The sequence below is a fragment of the Clinocottus analis genome, unplaced genomic scaffold (genome assembly GCF_023055335.1).
Source record: "Clinocottus analis isolate CAN_PGR_092001 unplaced genomic scaffold, fCliAna1.0.p SCAF_9, whole genome shotgun sequence".
NCBI lineage: Eukaryota > Metazoa > Chordata > Actinopteri > Perciformes > Cottidae > Clinocottus > Clinocottus analis.
In genome coordinates, this window is record NW_027176251.1 from 12,850,777 (window position 1) to 12,869,843 (window position 19,067).

At 44.5% G+C, this 19,067-nt stretch overlaps 1 protein-coding gene across 1 annotated transcript in view; it reads right to left on the reverse strand.

Moving 5' to 3' along the window:
- Window positions 1-19,067, reverse strand: part of thsd7ab (thrombospondin, type I, domain containing 7Ab) — a 127,227-nt gene that overhangs the window by 30,338 nt on the left and 77,822 nt on the right. Inside the window, exons 10-18 of the mRNA XM_068569159.1 lie at window positions 16,686-16,801; window positions 15,409-15,544; window positions 14,653-14,756; window positions 12,398-12,592; window positions 11,064-11,330; window positions 2,958-3,136; window positions 2,276-2,281; window positions 1,729-1,862; window positions 154-307 (exon numbers count right to left, since the gene is read on the reverse strand). Coding sequence (XP_068425260.1) covers window positions 154-307; window positions 1,729-1,862; window positions 2,276-2,281; window positions 2,958-3,136; window positions 11,064-11,330; window positions 12,398-12,592; window positions 14,653-14,756; window positions 15,409-15,544; window positions 16,686-16,801 — 1,291 coding nt within the window. The remainder of the gene's footprint in view (window positions 1-153; window positions 308-1,728; window positions 1,863-2,275; window positions 2,282-2,957; window positions 3,137-11,063; window positions 11,331-12,397; window positions 12,593-14,652; window positions 14,757-15,408; window positions 15,545-16,685; window positions 16,802-19,067) is intronic.

The following is a 19,067-nucleotide window of genomic DNA, read 5'->3' on the forward strand; positions in this document are numbered from 1 at the left end:
TCACAATGATACAGTGCCGCTGCGCTGTGAATTCCTTGCGCCCCTTTAGAGAAAATCTATTTCTGACGAGAAAAGAAAGATATCAGGGCGAATCTCAGAGGGCTCCACGCCAGCCGCTCGCATATCTGTGCCGAACAGCAGAGCTGCTCTCACCAGGCTGCAGCGGCTCCAAGGGCCCCAGTCGTTCAGGACGCAGTCCTCGGGACAGGGCAGGCGGCTCTCCCTGGCCCCCAGGGGCATCTCCTCGGGGTCACACAGGTAGTCCTCCACCGACTCCGACGGCCCGTCGATAGTGTTGAGCATGCACCTGCGGGATGGAGGAGGGGAACACAGGTTCTGGTTTTGAATCCTCATTTTAGCTGCTGCTATTCTCCAGAGAAGAGAAATAGTGTTTTAACTGGACACAGAGTTGGCATATATATACACGTATATACACGTATATCTAGATATACACGTGTATCTATTTATACATTACAACACAACAAATGGATTCAGCACAAAAAGTCACTGTTGTTATGGTGATGCTGTGGTACCCTCATGTTTTGGGGGTGTGTGACCCTTTCTGCCATTGGCTGTTGTCCCTGTCGGTGGGCGTGGCAGAGGGTCGTTAGGAGAGTGGGCACACCTGTGCTAATCAGCGGCACTCTCGTAAAAGGCCCTCTGGTCTAGTTGGTCTCTGCATTATCCAACGTTACACATCTTGCACGCACCACTACTTAAAATACTGACACCACACGCCACTGTCGACCTAGTTTGGGTTTGAATTCAATAAAACCTTTTCTGTTAAGCTACTCATTTCCGTTCTTTTGTCACGGCCGTGCGGCCCGGTTAGTGACAGGTGCATGTGTTGTTTTTCTTTCTGGCTTTCCTTTCTAGCTGCAGACATCTTTTTTATATATCTAGTAAATTGCAGCTTTTCATCCTCCAGATGAAGACGAGCGCAGACGGCCACTACGTTTCTCTGATAATGTCACTTTGCTCCAAAGAGCAGAGACTTAACTCAGGTCATTAGAGTTTTTCACATCAGCCAAAGCCGTTTGACCGGATGATCACGAGGGTGTTGATATCCTGCGATGTCCCTCTGTCTTATTATTGGTACGGGTGCGTACTATGAATCCACGGTTGGTTCTCTATGCCTCACAAAACATCTAATTACAGTCTTATAAGTCTAATTACAGCGTATGTCTCACCATGTGTTCAACATTATTCTAAAAGTTTTGAGTTCCACCCAAAAGGATTTGGCAGCGACTTCTGTTGTTGAGACAGATTTTAGCCCAGATCTTTTTTTTTAAACATATTTTTCCCAAATCACTTCACACAAGGTAGCCATGTTGATTTGAACACACATTAGCGCACGCCCCAGCTCCAGTCGAGGTCTGACAGACTGCAATTTCTCCAGATCAATCAACAAATGATTTCATTATTAATAATAAAAACAGCAAAAGATGGAAGCTTAAAAGAGTCCATCTCATGTTCAGAGAGCCTCAGGCGATGTCTTCATTTGCTTGTCTTGTGTGATCAAAGAAAAGAAACTAAACAAATCCCCACATTTGACAATCACATTTTTTATACATGAACATTTAAAAAAAAATCATTATCAACATTATTATTGAAACATTTTCCATTGATTGACTAATCAACTAATCGGCCAGCGCTAATATACACAACCTTTAATCGTTATGCTTTTACTAATGTATACAAAGAATATTCACGGGGCAGACACGATACCTGACTTTTCTGGTCTGGACGCCTTCACCGCAGTTTTCCTTCAGGTCCACGTTGCTGACTTTCCACACGCTCCACGGCTCGGCCACCCACACGTACTGGTTGCAGTCGCTCTGACACGGCACCACCTCGTACACCTGAGGACGGGAGGACCTTACTCGTGCGCTTCACGTGTTCTCCGTGCAATTTGAAGTAGACACAAGCAGCAGATTGGTGGTTTTACTTCTGGGTTGAGCCAGCTCATGATAAGAATATCTGTATTCCTACAAATATGTTCTCTTAGCGTTGCAAGTTGTCCAGTTTAGCTTAATACAAAGTGATTCTTTGGCTCGTCTCTGAGTTTTAACTTATGATTATTTCTGATCCCGGAGCAGCTCTGCCTCCGAGAAGAAAACATCCACATGAATAAAACTCCAATCTCATAGTACCTTGTTTACTCACAGTGAGGATATCGTGACTGTTTACATGTATTTGTCGATGACCCACTGACATCGGTGACACTTAACATCTGTGGCTGCATTTACAAATAGCTGAGGAGAGCAGCTCTTACCTGGGCCTGTAGCGATGAGTCACATCCAGCGAGCATTGGGGCGGATTAGAAGGAGACAGACGGATTAATGAATACATGCCAACAGTTCATATAGTGCAGAACCGACGATTAATGCAACATTCCAGAGGACATAATCGGAAAAGCTTCTGGCATAAATACCTGTGTGAACTTAACAGAAACACACCAGAGATTTCAAACCACCCACACACACACACACACACACACACACACACATACACACACACACCGCCAGGCGTAGATCAACACAACCTTAATCTGCATCTGCTGATACTCTCGGAAAGCATTTCATTTTTGCAAAACATGGAAGCCTAAGGAGTCAACTGGCACATGTTGGGGCGTTATGGTGGATGGGATCCATTTATAGCACCCATCGTCTGCTCGGCAGAAAAAAATGAGTGCTGCAATAATGAGGGGAAGGTGAAGAAAAGCTCTGCAGACTCAAGCTTACTGTATTATTCAGTAAGACTTTCCTTCCCTCTCCTGTGTTGGATACATATAATGTGTTTCGTGCTTGTAATACGTATAAATACTGTATATCGTAGCACAGTTACTAAATATTCAAGAATAAGGGTTTTAAGTTTTTTTCTCTCTCAAGTCTCCTGCTCAGCCATCAATTCAGACTTCCAAAATGGAGATTAAGCTCCCGTTGTGGTGTTCGCACCTGGTTAATGTGGTCCAGTTTGGGACACGGCCGGCCGCCGTTGTAGGGTTTCTCTCGAAGCCACTTGGAGCGAACTTTGACCCCGCTGCCGCAGGACTTGCTGCAACGTGACCAGTTGGACCATTCGCTGAGCTTACAGTCCGAGGGACAGGGGATGATGCACGCCTCCTCCAGATAGCCTGAAAGGAAGACAAAAAATGCAGGTGCTTTACAGAAATCAAACACATTTGGATGTACGAGTGTGAACGCAGGATGTGCCATGTCGGCAAATTAGCTCAAACACAACATTTATTTTGCTGCGCTTACTTGTGACTAATCCAGTGTTTTTCATGAATTAATAAATGACCGGTAGCTACGCCACCGTTTCATAATGGACTGAAACTATTTTGTTGCAACCGAGGTTGGCTTGGGAAGGTGACTCGCGGCTCGTGCCCGTGAGTTTCATAGCACCCTGCGCCCGAATCCCACCCCTCCACTGACAGCTGGAGCGGACTTTGCAAAGTGTGAGACATGCTTTGTGGGAAGGAATGAAAAAAACCTTCCAACCAATGTGTTTATGATTAAACTGAATACTAGAGTACAAAGATCTCCATAGAGCTTGCCTCTTAAAGTTGTGTGCACCAGATCGGTGCATTCAGCTTTAAAACGTGCAAAATGTTCTTTATATCGAAGGAATATTCTTTTTTTTTCATTTCCCTACAGTGCAAAAAACCCCTGAAAGAATTATGATTTACTCCTTCTCAATCTGTTTCAATGAATGACCAGACAGCGGACTGTTAATCATTTAAAAGGAAATGCATTCACCGTAAAATTGATTCATCAGAAATTAGCTTTGAAGTAAAAATCTTTGTTCTCCGGCTGCCACCAGCAGCCTCACCGCCTCCAGGTGCAGGGACGACTGCTGTGGAGAGAAACCGGCTGTGGCCGGTTCTTGAATTCCTGAGAAGACTTTTGTTTTCATTATCTAGTATGAAACTACATTTCTGCCAAATTCCCAAAGGTTAGTTTTTCTTTTCGATTCCAACAAACAAGCATTAAAGTTCAAGAGCTCTGTAAATGCTAGATGGGGAAAAAACACCCAGCTGCAAGAACAAACTATTAACTGATACTTCACAAACTAATCTAAATGCATTTATTGATCTTTATCCCAGTGGAATGAAAACAGGGCCCACATTCAAAGGCACGATTATTTGGGTTGTAATATTAAAAAGTCTGAAAAGTCTGCCAAAAGAGGCTGGGCCCAGCAGTAAGCTTCATTATTTCAATCTATTTTCCCTCGGCTCACAGGGTCATGAAACACAGCAGGACTGATTTTAAGAATCTCCCTCTTGCTCCTCACATGTGTTTATTTTTATTTTTTTTGTGCTCTTTCACCATCTCTTGGCTTTGAATTTCTCAGCTTTCGCTAGCACACGCAGGCCAAGATTCAGTCAGATATGTTGAAAAGATATTACCACTCTGAACTGTACTGCACATGGTTTTTATCCACCCAAAGATATATATTTTTAAACCAGGAAGCAGTCTGTTTAGTAGACGGAGCCTCATTTATATTGTCAGCTTGTGTAGCAGCGCGGGCCTGTAAATCAGTTTAGCCTTTGATTAAGCAAATCGATGAGGTGAATGAGCCGGGAAAGTGGAGCGTCTAACCACTTCCTCGTTCTGATGTGGCCTCTCTCAGGCGGCTCCACTCCTCAAAGAGAGACATGTGGCGCTCCGCTGACGGGCTGGCAGTAAACACACCGCCCACGTTTCAGAGGAATCACACAGAGGCCAGTTGGTTCTTTTTTTTTGTGAATGCATATGTGAGTAATATCTCTCACTTTTTTCTCTCACATATGTTCTTCTGCAGCACCACCATCATGTCTCACACAACAGCACCTGTCTGCTGCTGGCCGCTCAGCTCTGCTGGATATTAAAAAGGGAGACTCATATTATTATATGATATATTCTGGCTGTATATATCATATTTCAGATAGCGTGAATTCTTTACTGTTTTTTTTGTCAATTGTGTGCACTGTACCCTGTGCTGCTGATATCTTGTATATTTCACCACTGCGGGACTTCAAAGGATTATTTTATCTTATAAGTGGTAAGTGATGCCCCACTCCCAATGCCTGCTCACATCACGCCACGTTCAGACCAAAATTAGCATCACATTTAAACAAAAACATACAGACAAACAGATAAATAATGCATTTGGCTGTGTTGGCGTGTGCTGCTACAAGCTACTGTTGAGAAGATGAAATGGAATTCAGAAAGTCAAGTTTGAGTAACACTCCCACACGTTTTAAGGCTCATCAGATGCCAATCACTGCACAACAGCTCATATTAGAATGAGACAGGATCTCACAGCTTTTGTTACCGCCTCGACGAGTTCAAGGTAAACAGTGGAATTATGCCGTCTCTGCTGCAAACTTATCCATCGTGAATGTGGGTTGCTGCAAAAGATGAAACGTTTTTGTCGGATGACCCTGATTTTCTAATACTTTTTGTTTTTATTTGGGCGCTACCTACAGTGGTCTAATTGAAATCAACTGGGAGGCTTTTGTTCTGTTTTTTTTATGCTGAATATTGCTCAGGATGCGGGTTTGTCAGTCAGGACAATGTGTGCATGAGACTTTACCCACGTCCATCTGGCAACAAAAAACCAACAAACCCGAGTTCTGTCTCAATTCAAACAGTCTTAACCTCAAATAAGGCAGTTAGTTTGTCTTTCCCTGTTAACGGCCGAAGGCGGCAGCCTCTTGCTCAGAAACGCTTTGGCCAGAAGGATGACTGGAGCTTAAAAACAGGGATAAAACTTGGCTCAGCTCGAGATGACAGTTGAAGGACGATCTTGCTGGCCAAAAACTATGCCGACCCAAAAATGAGCAGTACCATTGCTTACAGCTAATATGATTTTTTTTTAAAAAGATCTTCTTAATTCAGTCCCAGCAGCAACTAAACCCGCTGTGCCATAATGATCCCATGCATACACGTGCATGCACACATACACTTCTGCTGCCTGACCTCCTTACACTCGGTTGCCCCCCCTTAGAGTCCAGATCAGCATCTCCACATCAACACCTTGCTGACTTCAGTGTGACCTCCGACATAAGCCTCGCCGCCTTTGACCTCTGTCAGTCCTGGAGTCGAGAACAGTCCTCCCCGAACCATTGAGCCACTTCAGCTCGCGCTCGGTGTAAATGCTGCAGCACTCACGGGTTCACTTGCAGTTCAACTGATAATAAACCTGCTCGGTGTCGACTCCCAAGCCAAGCTCCCACAAAGGTTTTGGGTTGAGTCCAAAGAGGAGATCTCTTCTTTTCTTTTTTTTTTTGCCTACACAAGTCAACTTGTAACCTGGCACTCATCCTGTTGTAATTCCCAAAAGCAGTTGTAACTGCTGACTGCTCCACTTCACCTGAAACGTTAACAATCTCACAGCTCTTGAAGCTCCCAGAGATAATTAGGATATGTACTCAAACAGACCAGATTCCTAACAGCAGTCGAAGTCTGTCGGCATGCTCCTCAGAACATAAGCAAACACAAACAATAGCTTTATCTGTGTTGAACCATCATGCACAGCATGTTAATGTTGGTATTTGTACACGCAGGAGCCCACTGTCATTTCTAGCCTGTTGAAAATACCTGCAAGTGATATTTTGATGAAGAAATACTAGACATACAAGGAATTTGGTCCGATTGGTGACATAATCAAGAATAAAAACGACACAATTTGACAAACCGTATATGAGTATGTTAAAATAAGTTTGTTTTGAGGTGCTAAGTGTCTAAAGAGAAAGAGTTGTGCAGGTTTTTGTAGCTGTATGAAAAAAAAAGAAAATGAAATGGCATTTAAAAGTGAGAATGATTGATCACATGCACAGTGATCCATTTGTTGAATTCCCTGAAGCTCCATAACTTTCTTGGAATCTCTGGCATTTCTCCCAGAAATGTTGTAACGCAATTATGGTCCAGAGTTTCTGTTTTTTACAGAAGCTGTTTAGCCAAATGAGTGTTTTCTTCACACATGGCTTGTGTAAGTGAGCCGATTCCTGAATTTCCCCTCTGGGTGTCTATGAAGGCTCATCTTATGTTGCAGTGCAGTTTGTAACACTAACATGAGCTTTTCACTGTCATTTTATACAACTTAATGTTTTAAGTTTTGTCTCTAACCTGTGAAACGTTCATTTGTGTACTGTAATGATGCAGTGAGCAACATGTTGGTGTTACAAAATAACTAAGAAAGAATACAATCTCTCAACAAACACGAAATAGAAATGCTCGTGACACTCCACTGGTTTGATGTTTGTAATGGGACTTCTCCCCCCGAAATAGTTTTGCCCCTGTAAGGACCCACTGGCATGCTGGGCCCCTGGTTGCCCAACGAGGACACCCTGATGGTGGATCGCGCCACCGTTTATTTCTGGCCATCCAGCTTGGAATAAAGTCTGGCTGAGTCATGGAGGTGTTGGCCTCTGAAGCCAAATTCTGTCCGCTCTTTTGGGGCGGGTGGCCCCGAGAAGCTTTACACAAACGTTTTGACCCCGGGAATCATCCAACATTACAACCTGATTTTTGACCCGTGACCAATCATCTCGGAGCCAACAGGGAGAGTCTAATCCCTGGGTGCTCTGAAAACAGCCAGAAGGACCCTTTGATGGACGTAAGTAACCCCGACGGACACCGAGATTAGACCTCAAACCTTCACAAACATCCTTACGCGTTGTAACATTTGTCATGCACCAGCAAATCTGTTTTCTGCAGCACTGTTCAAGTTCACAGGTCCCCAGCAAGACGCTTGCCCTCAAGCTCTACCCTCCGCGGCTCCCCAGCGTGACAGCCCTCCCTCCTCCTCCTCTACCACATGCTGCAAAGACAAGCCGAGGCCCCCTGAGCCATCTTGTCATGGTAAAGGTCAAAGCATCACAGGCTGCTTACCACCATAAATATAAGATCTATACGAGTCATGTCACATATATTTAGGACACAGCAGGGGATCCCAACTGCACCATGACCTTGTTGATGGTAGTAGTTACTTTCTGTGTCCAGTTGGAATTGAAATCTCCCCATGGAAGATATTGTGTGGATATAGACAGTCACTATGGAGGTAGACCAAGAGGATTTCAGTCTTTGGCATGAGCTGGCTGCAGCTGGGACGAGCTAATAGAATCAGGACTCTGTCATCGGGATGTGACGCAGGGCTCTGGTGGGTCGTGCAGGCGTTCTGAACGGCCACGGTCCGGTGCGGTCAGCTGCACGCAGGATCCACGGCAGGTAGACCGATGCACATGATGTGGAACTTAAGCACACAAGCGAGCTCCCCCCCCCGGACACTTTGAGCCGCCCGCCATCAGCAACATCTGCTGAGGTTAGTGGAGTGCGAGTCGGTCTCACTGTGACGAGCGCAAAGGAAATGTGGCGAGCAAGAGAGAGAGAGAGATAGAGGGAGGTGAGGGGGGGGAAGGGGGGAGAGACACAGAGAGAGAGAGAGAGAGAGAGAGAGAGAGAGAGAGAGAGCGAGAGAAAGAAAGACAGAGAAAGAGAGAGAGATACATTTGTCCAGAGAGTTATATGTGAATGGAAAGTGCAACATGCTAACACACTTTCAAAGGCATCGCTGGTATGATGACTAAATGGTGCCAAGGTGGAACAAATTGAAACCTCCTGATGCATGCATCTTATCGGTCTATCTATTTTTTACTATCAGTTGTAATCGCATAAGAGTTTCAGTTCTTCAGTGTTCGTACAGCGTAATGCAGGAATGGAAATGTTCCTTATATCTGTTATAGAAATTGTAAACTAAGAGGATTTTGTCTCTCTTTGACACATACAGCCCGTTCAAAATAAATAAAAAAGTATCCTTGTGTATTTTTTGTGTGACTTTTGTGTACCGTTACATCCCAACCCAGAGGCAAGCTCCTCTTTCATACTTTCTGATAAAATATAAAAAAAAATATTTATTTATATTTCCAAAAAACACATTTCTAAAATCCTTTTCTCCATAGTGTTCTCTGTAGTTTAAGATGGGTCATGTTTTGAGAACAGCAAACAGTGTGATAGAACCGGCAATCTGAAAAGTGAGCAATGCCACAAAGCTTGGATCAACGTGTACTTTTAATGGTTATTTTTTTCTCTTCCTGTTGCCGTTTGTGGAATACAGAGTTAACGGTGGCACAGTTCACCCGATTGACATCACAGCCGACGGCATTGTGTCAGCAACGGAGTCGAGGAAACAACGCGTCTCCTCCACTATCCAGATCGAAAGCGATGATGGCTGAGATACAGCGAGATTGGCTCGGAAAATTAACGAGGGAGTGGCAGAGAGAGAGAGAGAGAGAGAGAGAGAGAGAGAGAGAGAGAGAGAGAGAGAGAGAGAGAGAGAGCAAAAGAGAGAGACCGAGAAAAAGAGAGAGAGAGCGAGACTGACTGGGAAGGATGAAAAGAGAGATTTAATGATGTCTTTGAGATTCACATGTACGAAACGCCCAGCATGAAAGTGTTTTTTGTTTTTCCGTGCACCTCAAGGAACACATCTTTTGTTGGAGCTCACTGATGCTTGAAGATGAATGTGTGGATGCGCATCACATAGGTGTAAAAATACACAGAAAATACACACACACACACACACACACACGCACACAGACGCGCGCACACACACACACAACCCCATCCTTACGACATGCCCTTGTCACACCCACACCCAGATTAACTGATGCATATCTGGATCTGTGACTCACACAAGGAGACTAAAACCATGTTTATATATGCACAACACTGATGTATTCATCTGAACATCTCCCGCATTCTATTTCACAGCAATTTCACAACGAGTTTCTGAGCCAGGATTCTTTGCTTGAAGTATTTTGGATCCAAGATAAGACCCTACAACGAGGAGACAAATGATTCTGACAGGAGTGTGCTAGAAACAAGCCTCCTTTACGTGAAATTGAGCATTCGAAATGAGTCGCCAGGCTCCATAGGAGGGGCTTTCATATGCGCACAAACAATATCCTTCACTTCAGATGAATATTTAACAGAACAAAAAGTTCTTCTTCCATCCGCAGCGTTCCGCATATTTCTCACCTGGAACCCAAGAAGTGGAGGCTGGAGAGGGAAAACAACGTATCCTGCTCCAGCTCACCTCAGCTCACCTCCTGCGCTTTGACGCAGTTCTGTCGCCAGGGTCCAAAGGCCAAACTTAAATTGTTCGTTGACCCAACATGGGACATGTTTTCGCTGACTTTTAACATTAATTAGCCATTCAGATCGTCTTGGTCTCATTTCTTTACATAATCAGGGTCTCTGGAACTCTGGAGAATCCCCTTAACACACAAAACAATGTCCACAGCTTTCATTGGGACCTTTTCTTCAGTAAAAACAAGTTCCATTGATTTTTATTAATACGTTATTAAACACCATCTTTTGGCAACAACTTCCACACATTCACCACATCCTCTGTAGGGCCAGAGACAGACAGGGCTAGAGATAGACAGAGACAGAGACAGACACAGAGACAGACAGGGCTAGAGATAGACAGAGACAGAGACAGACACAGAGACGGACAGGGCCCACCGGCTTTGTCCCGGTACATTAGAGGGTCAGTACACCACTGGACTGAAGTGACAGTAAACCGGCAGCTTTCTCAGCTTGTGTAAGAAACTGGAAGAATTTCTGGCAGGTGGTCTCCGTAATTTACTCGCAGTCAACGACCGACTGGCTTTGGCAGCAGCGGATGAATCCCCAAATCAAGACGCACAAAATGTCAAACCTCAGTTTTAAGCACCAACAAAAAAAAGTATCATCATATACCATGTCCACTATGGATGTAATTTTTCCAAATACAGTGTGTGTGAATGTGGCTATAAAAACATTTGGCCGTCGTTAATTGCTCAATGCTGAGCCCCGCAAACAGAAATCCATTCACCTCCGTGGTGTCAGAGTCAACACCTGAACAAATTCACTTCAGCAAAACAACTGTATTGTTTCGGCTTGTGGCCTTGGAGGACGCCGATGACCCCGATGAAGGCCATGCACCTTGGAAGCAGGTGCAGCTGTTGCCAGAGGTCCACACTCACACACACACGCACACACACACACACACACACACACACAGCTACTGACCGTGACTGTTGCAGCGCAAGGTCTCCACAAGCCTGTTGTCCTGGTCGTAGCACACCATGGCCTGGTAGCGGTAGCCTTGTCCGCACTCCTTGATGTCTCCCTGGACCTTCATCCCCAGGATGCTCTCCACTCGGCCTCCCTCAGGCAGGATGCAGTCTGACCAGTTCCCCACCGGCTGGGCGTTGTATTTGTCACAGGGGCAGTACTGGGTCTCACTCAAAGGGTACATTTGCGTGTTCTTGCACTTGTCTTTCTTCTTGCTTCTCCCTGCAGGACAGCAGGATGACAGCGATGAGCAGATTGCTCTGGGAGAGGTGACTCTGGTGTTGGTGGATTTCTGTCTCTGCTAGGTTGATGTGTCTTGAGTCTCATCACATTTAAAGCCACCATCAAGGCTTTTGGGAGAGTCTGAGCTAGTGTACTTAAAGAAATAAAAAAGGCTGGATGCCTCCTGATGATAGATTACGCTGGCAAAATTGTTTCAAGCAGAGTGCTCTTTTACTAAAACAGCATGACGTTTTTTTTTTGTTTTTTTTCTTTAGACATGTCGTTAATATTGGTAACCATAAATCAATGTGCACATTTGTTTTCCTGTGACATCAGGAGTGGTTTCCCATGCAAATGAGAACGGCGGCGCAGCCGGTTGCTGGATTCTGTAATGTGTGTGTAAAGGTCAAAGTGACCAACAGGAAGCGGAAAAGTTCACATTTTGCTCAATATAACGATCAATCTTTGCATCTTTAGGATGTCATGGTATCATTTTATACTGAGCAAAGATTAGTAAGACTAAGAAGAGCATACAGGCGACTCTAAAACTTTTAAAACAACTTCTTCAAAAAGTGTTTAAATGCAGCAGATGACCTCTGCTATTTTATAAATGGGTAAATGGGTCAATGATTTCACATTAGGGGAAACTAAAAGCTTTTCAAATGCACGTTCTCACAGTTTAAAGTTGACTCCCCCCCTCCTGTAACCTCCAGCAGAGGTGCCTTAATGCATCGCAGATCTCATTTCATGTCATTTTGCTTTTATGGCTGTGATGCACACGGAAACTGTCTGGGGACGACCTGATGGATAACAAAGGCTGAGGAGTTATTTCAGATTTGTTGCTTTAATCCCTCTGGAGAATTCGGCTGGTAAGAAGCACCTGAAGAGATTTATGACCTTGTGTTTAACTTTTACTGCTCGTCTCCGCCCGCCGACATTAAACCCCCTAAACTGCCTGGTAACTCACAGACACTACAACTACAGTGCAAACAAGTCTATCTGAGATGGGTTCAAAACAAACGGCCATCGTTTTTGACCCGCGTGTCTCTCTCTCGCTCTGTTCTCACCGATCAACGCCCTCTTTCTGGTGCGGACCCCCACGCAGTCCGCCGTGCAGGACGAGAACTTGGACCAGTTGGTCAGCTGACAGTCGTCCTGGCAGGGGAGCTGACAGCGCTGAGTGATGAGTGGCATGGCCTTGGCGAATTTCAGACACTCGCTGATGTCGGCTTGCGTGCCGTCCAGCTGGCGACAGGACACAGCTGGAAGATTCAGAGGAAGAACGGGGTCAGAAAGGCTTCATTAGAATATAAAGTGGTTTCATCTTTTATTTGTTTCGGCAGATGGATTGGCTGTCAAAGCAACTATTGAAAAGTACAATGACGTATGGTCATAAAAGAGGGAATGAGTGGACCGGTGCTTTCAGCTTTTATGGACAGAACACGCAAGCAGCTTATGAAATATGCCGCATGATGACAAGTTTAATTGAATTAGATTCAACAGCACAACTGGATATAAACTACTGTTATCATCTCTTGGATAAATACAGCATGAGACTAAAGCCAGCAACCAGTTGGGTGAGGTCAGAAGGCCCTAGGGTCACTAGTTTAATAGTCCGTAAACTCCCATAAAACCACAAACAAGAACACTTTAGTCAGTGAACTTTAGAGATGTTGGTGGGCCAGGCTAGCAGTCTTTACGCTAAGCTAAGCTAACCTGCTGCTGTCTGTGTTTTCATACTGTAGGACAGACAGCTTAAATAATTCAAAGAAATGCACGATTGGTATTTCTACTGGTAAAGGGATACTCCAGTGATTCAGTATTGCACTTTTATAGATTCAAGTGATGACATTTGATTTCCCCAGAATAGATCAGGCTCATTCAGAGCCACACAACACAACCCCCACACCTCCCAGTTACTCGTTTAATCAGTGTACTGTTCCTTTAAATACAGTAAGAGTAATCCAAATTCGTCTTCGCCCACTGGTGAGCAACATAACGTCAAATGGAGATTTTAAGAGGGCAACTAAAGAGTCAATGAAAAATAGATCATAACTCTGTGAATCAGATTACATCTCCCAGGAAACAAAAAACTATTATAAGCATAGCAGACACACATCTCCACCACAATTGGTTCAAAGCCTACAAGTCAATTTCTGTTGGCGTGCATCATCCCATTCTTTGTTCTTTTAATAAAGGGTATTACTTGTGTTGCAGTAATATTTCATTTTCTTGTGGTGCACGTTCTGCAGGGCTTGTACCTTCATAGTGAAATCAATCTCTATCAATCGCTCTGCTGATCCTGTGTGTTTAATAGTGCTAAAATAGTGTTTTCTTCCCTTGAAGGAAAGCCTCTATCCAGGTAAACAACAGAATACACTGTCAGGAAAAAAACCCAGCCCAGAATAGACAGTGAGTCTTTTTTGGTTCATGTCAGTGACAGAAGTGTCAGAGGGGTGAAAACATGTGCGGGAGAGTGTGTGCAGCAGGTGTCACATGGTGTGAAATCAGTGAAAAGCTGCACCAAAGGCAAGTGTGTCTAAGTAGACCTCAAAGCATTTCCATGAATACATTGATTCTTTCATCCATTAAAGTAAGTTAGCGCAGACGAAACAGAAATATAAGCACTAATAATGACCTTCTATAGGAGCTCCAACATAATGAAATTGATCATTCTGCGTGACGCCCTGAAATTGAATTTCTATGAAAGCCTCCCAGGACTACATGACACATCCGTCGTCGATGAAAAGGCAAGAGGAAATATGCTTTCAAAGTGGGAGAGCCACAACTCCTTTAAAGTGCTTGTCATGTATGCGTGGAGCCCATGTGAACAGGAGCTTGGGTTTCCGCGCGCTATAGGCAAGGTGCAGTGTCGCCACCAAAATTTCAACCGGAGACATTTGATTAAAATTGCATGACAAGAGCCGGAGGTGAGAAAAAAAGCCAGCAGTGAACCGAGCCACACTGTCAAACGAGTCTCGAGGGGCACACGATGAGCGGTGACACATTTCCTTCCCAAACTCAGGAGGATGACAACAAATGTTTTAATAAAAATAAAAGCCGCCAGAAAAAAAGAAAAGAAGTCTCTTGCCGATGTTTTCAGGTGTGTCAACTTGTGTTTGTGAGTAAGTATGTGGGAGGATGAGATGTGTGCTCTGATGCTCTGAGTAAATTGGCCTTTTCTCTAAACCTTGGCAGCATCCATCTGCCGCTTCGTGGCCGGGCTCCAAATGCACCGAAACGAGCAAAGATTTAATTTACGGTGATTAGGAACGGGTCGGTGGAGATGTGGAGAGAAAGGGGGAGGTATCGGTCTCCATACCTCTTGTTTGGAGTCCTGGTCCGCAGGTCTCCTGCGCACCCGGGCGGCTCTGTCTGAGGAACCACGGCACCAGCTGGCACTTCCTCCACTTGTGGGTTTTCCACCTGGAGATGAATCAGGACAGTCTCAGTGTATTACTGAACCCACGGCGTTCACTGTGACACCAACTTTGTACCGCGTGAGAAAGTAAACGTGTAATAAAGCTGTGTATTCAGGAATGAAATATTTACTTTTTCAGACCAATATCATGAGGTATATTGCAATTATTGCAATTAAAGTGAAAAACTACAGGCTTGTTTTGTAGTATGTATAGTACAATACCACAAACAGATGCTTCTTTAATAGATTGAGATGAAAGAGAGAAAAATCCATTCCTTTATTTTTTTCTATCTGTTTAATAATTTAACAAACTGACATCTTACGAAGTGGTGAAAGAAGAAGTCTAACAACTTGAGAAAAAGAAGTGATACTAACTAGACAATAGAAATATTCACGTCCTGTTTTCAAAATCTCACCAAAGTAAACAAAAAAATGTATTACAGAAAAATGTATTCGTATTAACTTTTAAGTATTAGTTTGTCAGAATGGTGTTTTTATTGTTACCTGACTGCTATTAGTATTAACTTTAACCTTAATGGTAAAGTTGGACAAGCTAGAGATCTTTTAATTGATTGATAAGGTCCTTATCATTTATTTAGTCACTTTACAAGCAGTAAAAACATGAAACCTGAAATCCCCGGCATGTGGAGCTTTTACCTGAACCCCGGGCAGACTTTGGGGACCTCGCAGTCCCTCTCCTCCTCCAGCAACTCCGGACAGTCCTGTCCTCCGTTGGATGGCAGCTGGATGATAAGACGTTTCCTTGATTGCTTGCTCTTCACAGCGTTGCCAGCTGAGCAGTCACACAGACACACACTATTACACACACACACTACCGTTATTGAATGAAATGAGAAATGTCTGCACGGGAAAGTGATGAGAAACATGTCAAAATAATAAGCTACACGTAGGCTGTTCTGTTAATACTCCTTGAAGAATTGGGAGACTGCTGTTGCCAAATCTAATTGGATAGCTATCGTAGACAACACGCACGTCTGATTACTGGGAATATCAAGCCAACGACGATGATGTAGGAAAATCCCATTAGACCTTGGAATTGACTCAGATCAAATTTACGGTGTTTACGTGTGGGGATTTGACCTCAAGTAGTTAATTAAGATGAAACGAGCCTCTGGATAGTCCTGAACCCTGCCCGCTTTAAACCTGCGTGTGTGTGTGTGTGTGTGTGTGTGTGTGTGTGTGTGGGTGGTGTGAAATCTCTGCGAGCAAGGTGAAGACATCAATAGCGTGAAATTAAAAATGCACAGCACAACGGAACAGCACGCTCCGAGTGAAGAGATTTATGCCAGCGTGTCACGTCGGGTCATCAAAATATGGACGTAATGATTCTCAGATGTAAATCAATAACAACGTAGCCGGGCAGCGCGGCCGGCGGCTGCCTGGGCGAAGGTGACCTCATCCGAACGACGCGCTTTTCTTCCGGTCGCAACGGGAAAACAACACCGACTCGACTCGCTGACACTTGTGGCCACCGGCGAGTCGGGCGCGCCAGCGCTCTTAAAGAGGTCGGCCCAAAAGGTTGTCTGACATGCCGATCTGTCAAATTAATTATGTGTAACAACACGCGAGGGCAAGTGTTTGTGCGGCGGTTTAATGGGTCCCACCTCTGTCGTTTCTTTTCTCCACACACTTCATTTGAACTCGCTTCTGTGTTTATTTTTAGGCAGTGACTGAGTTAGAGCATTATGATTAATTGATGATTGTTTATTATCACTAACGCCTGAAACTACAAAGCCAAACGTTGTAAACGGTGTAATGTACTGCACCGAAGCCAGACTGAAGAATACATACATCTAATTATAAAGGGAATACATGTTTCTTCCTTCGCCGTGATCTGCAAGGAGCAGTTTTATTGCCTATTAGCCTGTTCGTCTCTCCTTTCAAAGCGGTTTAATTCATTTCTTTCACTGTACCTGCGTCACAAGTGACCGGACACGTGGTCCAGTCGCTGAACGGGGTCATGATGCAGTCCTTCTTGCAGGGCAGCTGACACGGTCGCACTGTGCTGGGGCGAGGCCCGTCTGGACATCTAGGCACCGGAAACACACACACGCATGCGCACGCACGCACACACACACACACAAACATACTCATGTTGATATGCAGCAGCAGAGTTTTTCTGGAGGACACTCATCCTTCAGAGAACACAGTTGTTATGACTCGTGACCCACGGCAAAAGCATGTTTCGGAAAAGAACGAGACAAGAAAGGTGCTCTCTTTAAAACACCGGGTGCTGAACAAAAAAACACTGATTACGTCTCCCAGACGTTTTGGCCTCAAAACGGTCAAAGCACACAAGATAGGAAAACAGACGACAAGGTGTGGATTTCTGGTCATTTTTTCTTTTCTTAATTTTTTTACTGCTTTCATCATCTATGTAGCGCAGATTACTTTTGGGGAGGTTTTTATCTGAGGATGAAGGGTGTTTTGTGTTGAACAGAATGGAAACTCCGCCCCCCTCCCGTGTCCTTTGTGATATTGGGCTGTATCAATACAAATTAATTGACAGTTAACAGCAACACGTTTCACTCAGCGCCGGCGGATACTTCCTCATTATGAAGGCAGATTATTGCTATGTTTTTCAATTTTTTTTTACATTTATTTGACGGTTTTATCCAAAGCGACTTACATTTTTTGCTGTATACACCGTAAACACAGCAATGGGGAGCAACTCAGGGTTAAGTGTCTTGCTCAAGGACTCAACAACAGGGAGGAGCAGAGCCGGGGCTCTGATTGAAAGACGGACAGTTCCCAAAGTAAGTGGATATTCTGTCCAGAAAAAGTAGAACTAATACTCTTTTCCCACAGAAATCACCTGCTGACCTGTTTTATGTTGTGGAACAAAACCTTTAAATTCTGTAAGCTTGTTTTGACCACAGACCTGTTTCCAGGCATCTCACCCCAAAATACATTAAAAGAACACATTGACTTTGAAACAAGGGGCCAAGATGCTGACCCCTTCCTGCAGCACTCTGTTCCCACCTTTCTACGCCTCTCTGGGGATCATTTCTGGTGACGTTGCAAACACGCCGGGAAAAATCTTTTACTTAATCAGTCTCTCCCTTATCCTCTCAAACCAGATGTTGGGGACTGTTGAACCGCTGGAAGGACGGTTTCATGTTGTGTCCGCCGGGTTTTAAATGAAGTGGGTTTTGATTATCAAGCGAGTTAAAGTGAATGTTGTCTAATTGGCGTCTTCTGGCTTTGAGGACGGCGTATTAATTGTGTGTTTTGTACATAGACAAATTAAAATAATTCTCCAAATCCATGTCGATTTGAATTCCTCATATAGTCAATTCAAAGCGTGTCATTGGTAACCTTTGATTATAATAATCAGGCGTGTTGGCAAACAGTAACAATATTTACATTTATGCTGTGCGATTTCTGAACCTTCAGAACCCTTTTGGAGCTCTGCTGCAGCGTTAACTGGAATATGGAGGCTCCAGTGAAACAATAAAGCATCAACCAGGCCCCAATGACTTTCTTATATATGTACCGATAGCACAGCGGCTGCTAGGGATATAAACCATGTTTTAAGGCTTTAATAAATATCACTGTAGAGGTTTGGCACGCCGACCATCTGGGTATTGCTTGAATGCAGAATGTAATTATTCCAGGCACAATCTAGGGCAATAAAAACTGATGAAAACCTTCGTAATCACATCCAGTTTACGACTGATGTATGCCATCTGGCCCGCGCTGCTTCAAAGATATAGAGACGAGGTGGTCGCGTCCCCCAACTGAACAATGTGGGCGTCACAGGATATGTTAAGCAAGTCTACATGAGGGTGATTCACATTTATTTCTCTACGCTGAGAAAACTGTAACGCACACAGAGCCCCAGCAGACTAGAGGGACTCTTGTTTTAACTGGATCAGTGAGAGATAATCCTATTGATGGCATAAAATAGTAGGGGGGGGGCAAGCCGAGGTTTTTAGAACAAGGGTTATCATGGATAATCTTCAGCCATCTAAGCACCTCGGGTCCCCCGTGCATATCACCGGGCGGCAATAAATAGGTCGAGATGGCCCCTGCTGGAAGACATCTTGTAATCGGGGCGTTGCCGCTCCGCTTCCCTCAGCCGGTGGCGGGCACGCCGATCATCCGGGTCAGGTTTAATGACGCTACGAACGAGGGCGTTCTCCTCTGGGCGCCCCGTACTCGTTAGCGGGGCCTTATCAGGAAAGCGATAGTGAGCCTCACAGGGAGAATGCAATAACGCAACAGAGACGCGGAGGAGAGATTTATTTTTAATACCGACTGACAGAGCTAAATCCCTCTCGAGCGGAACAAAT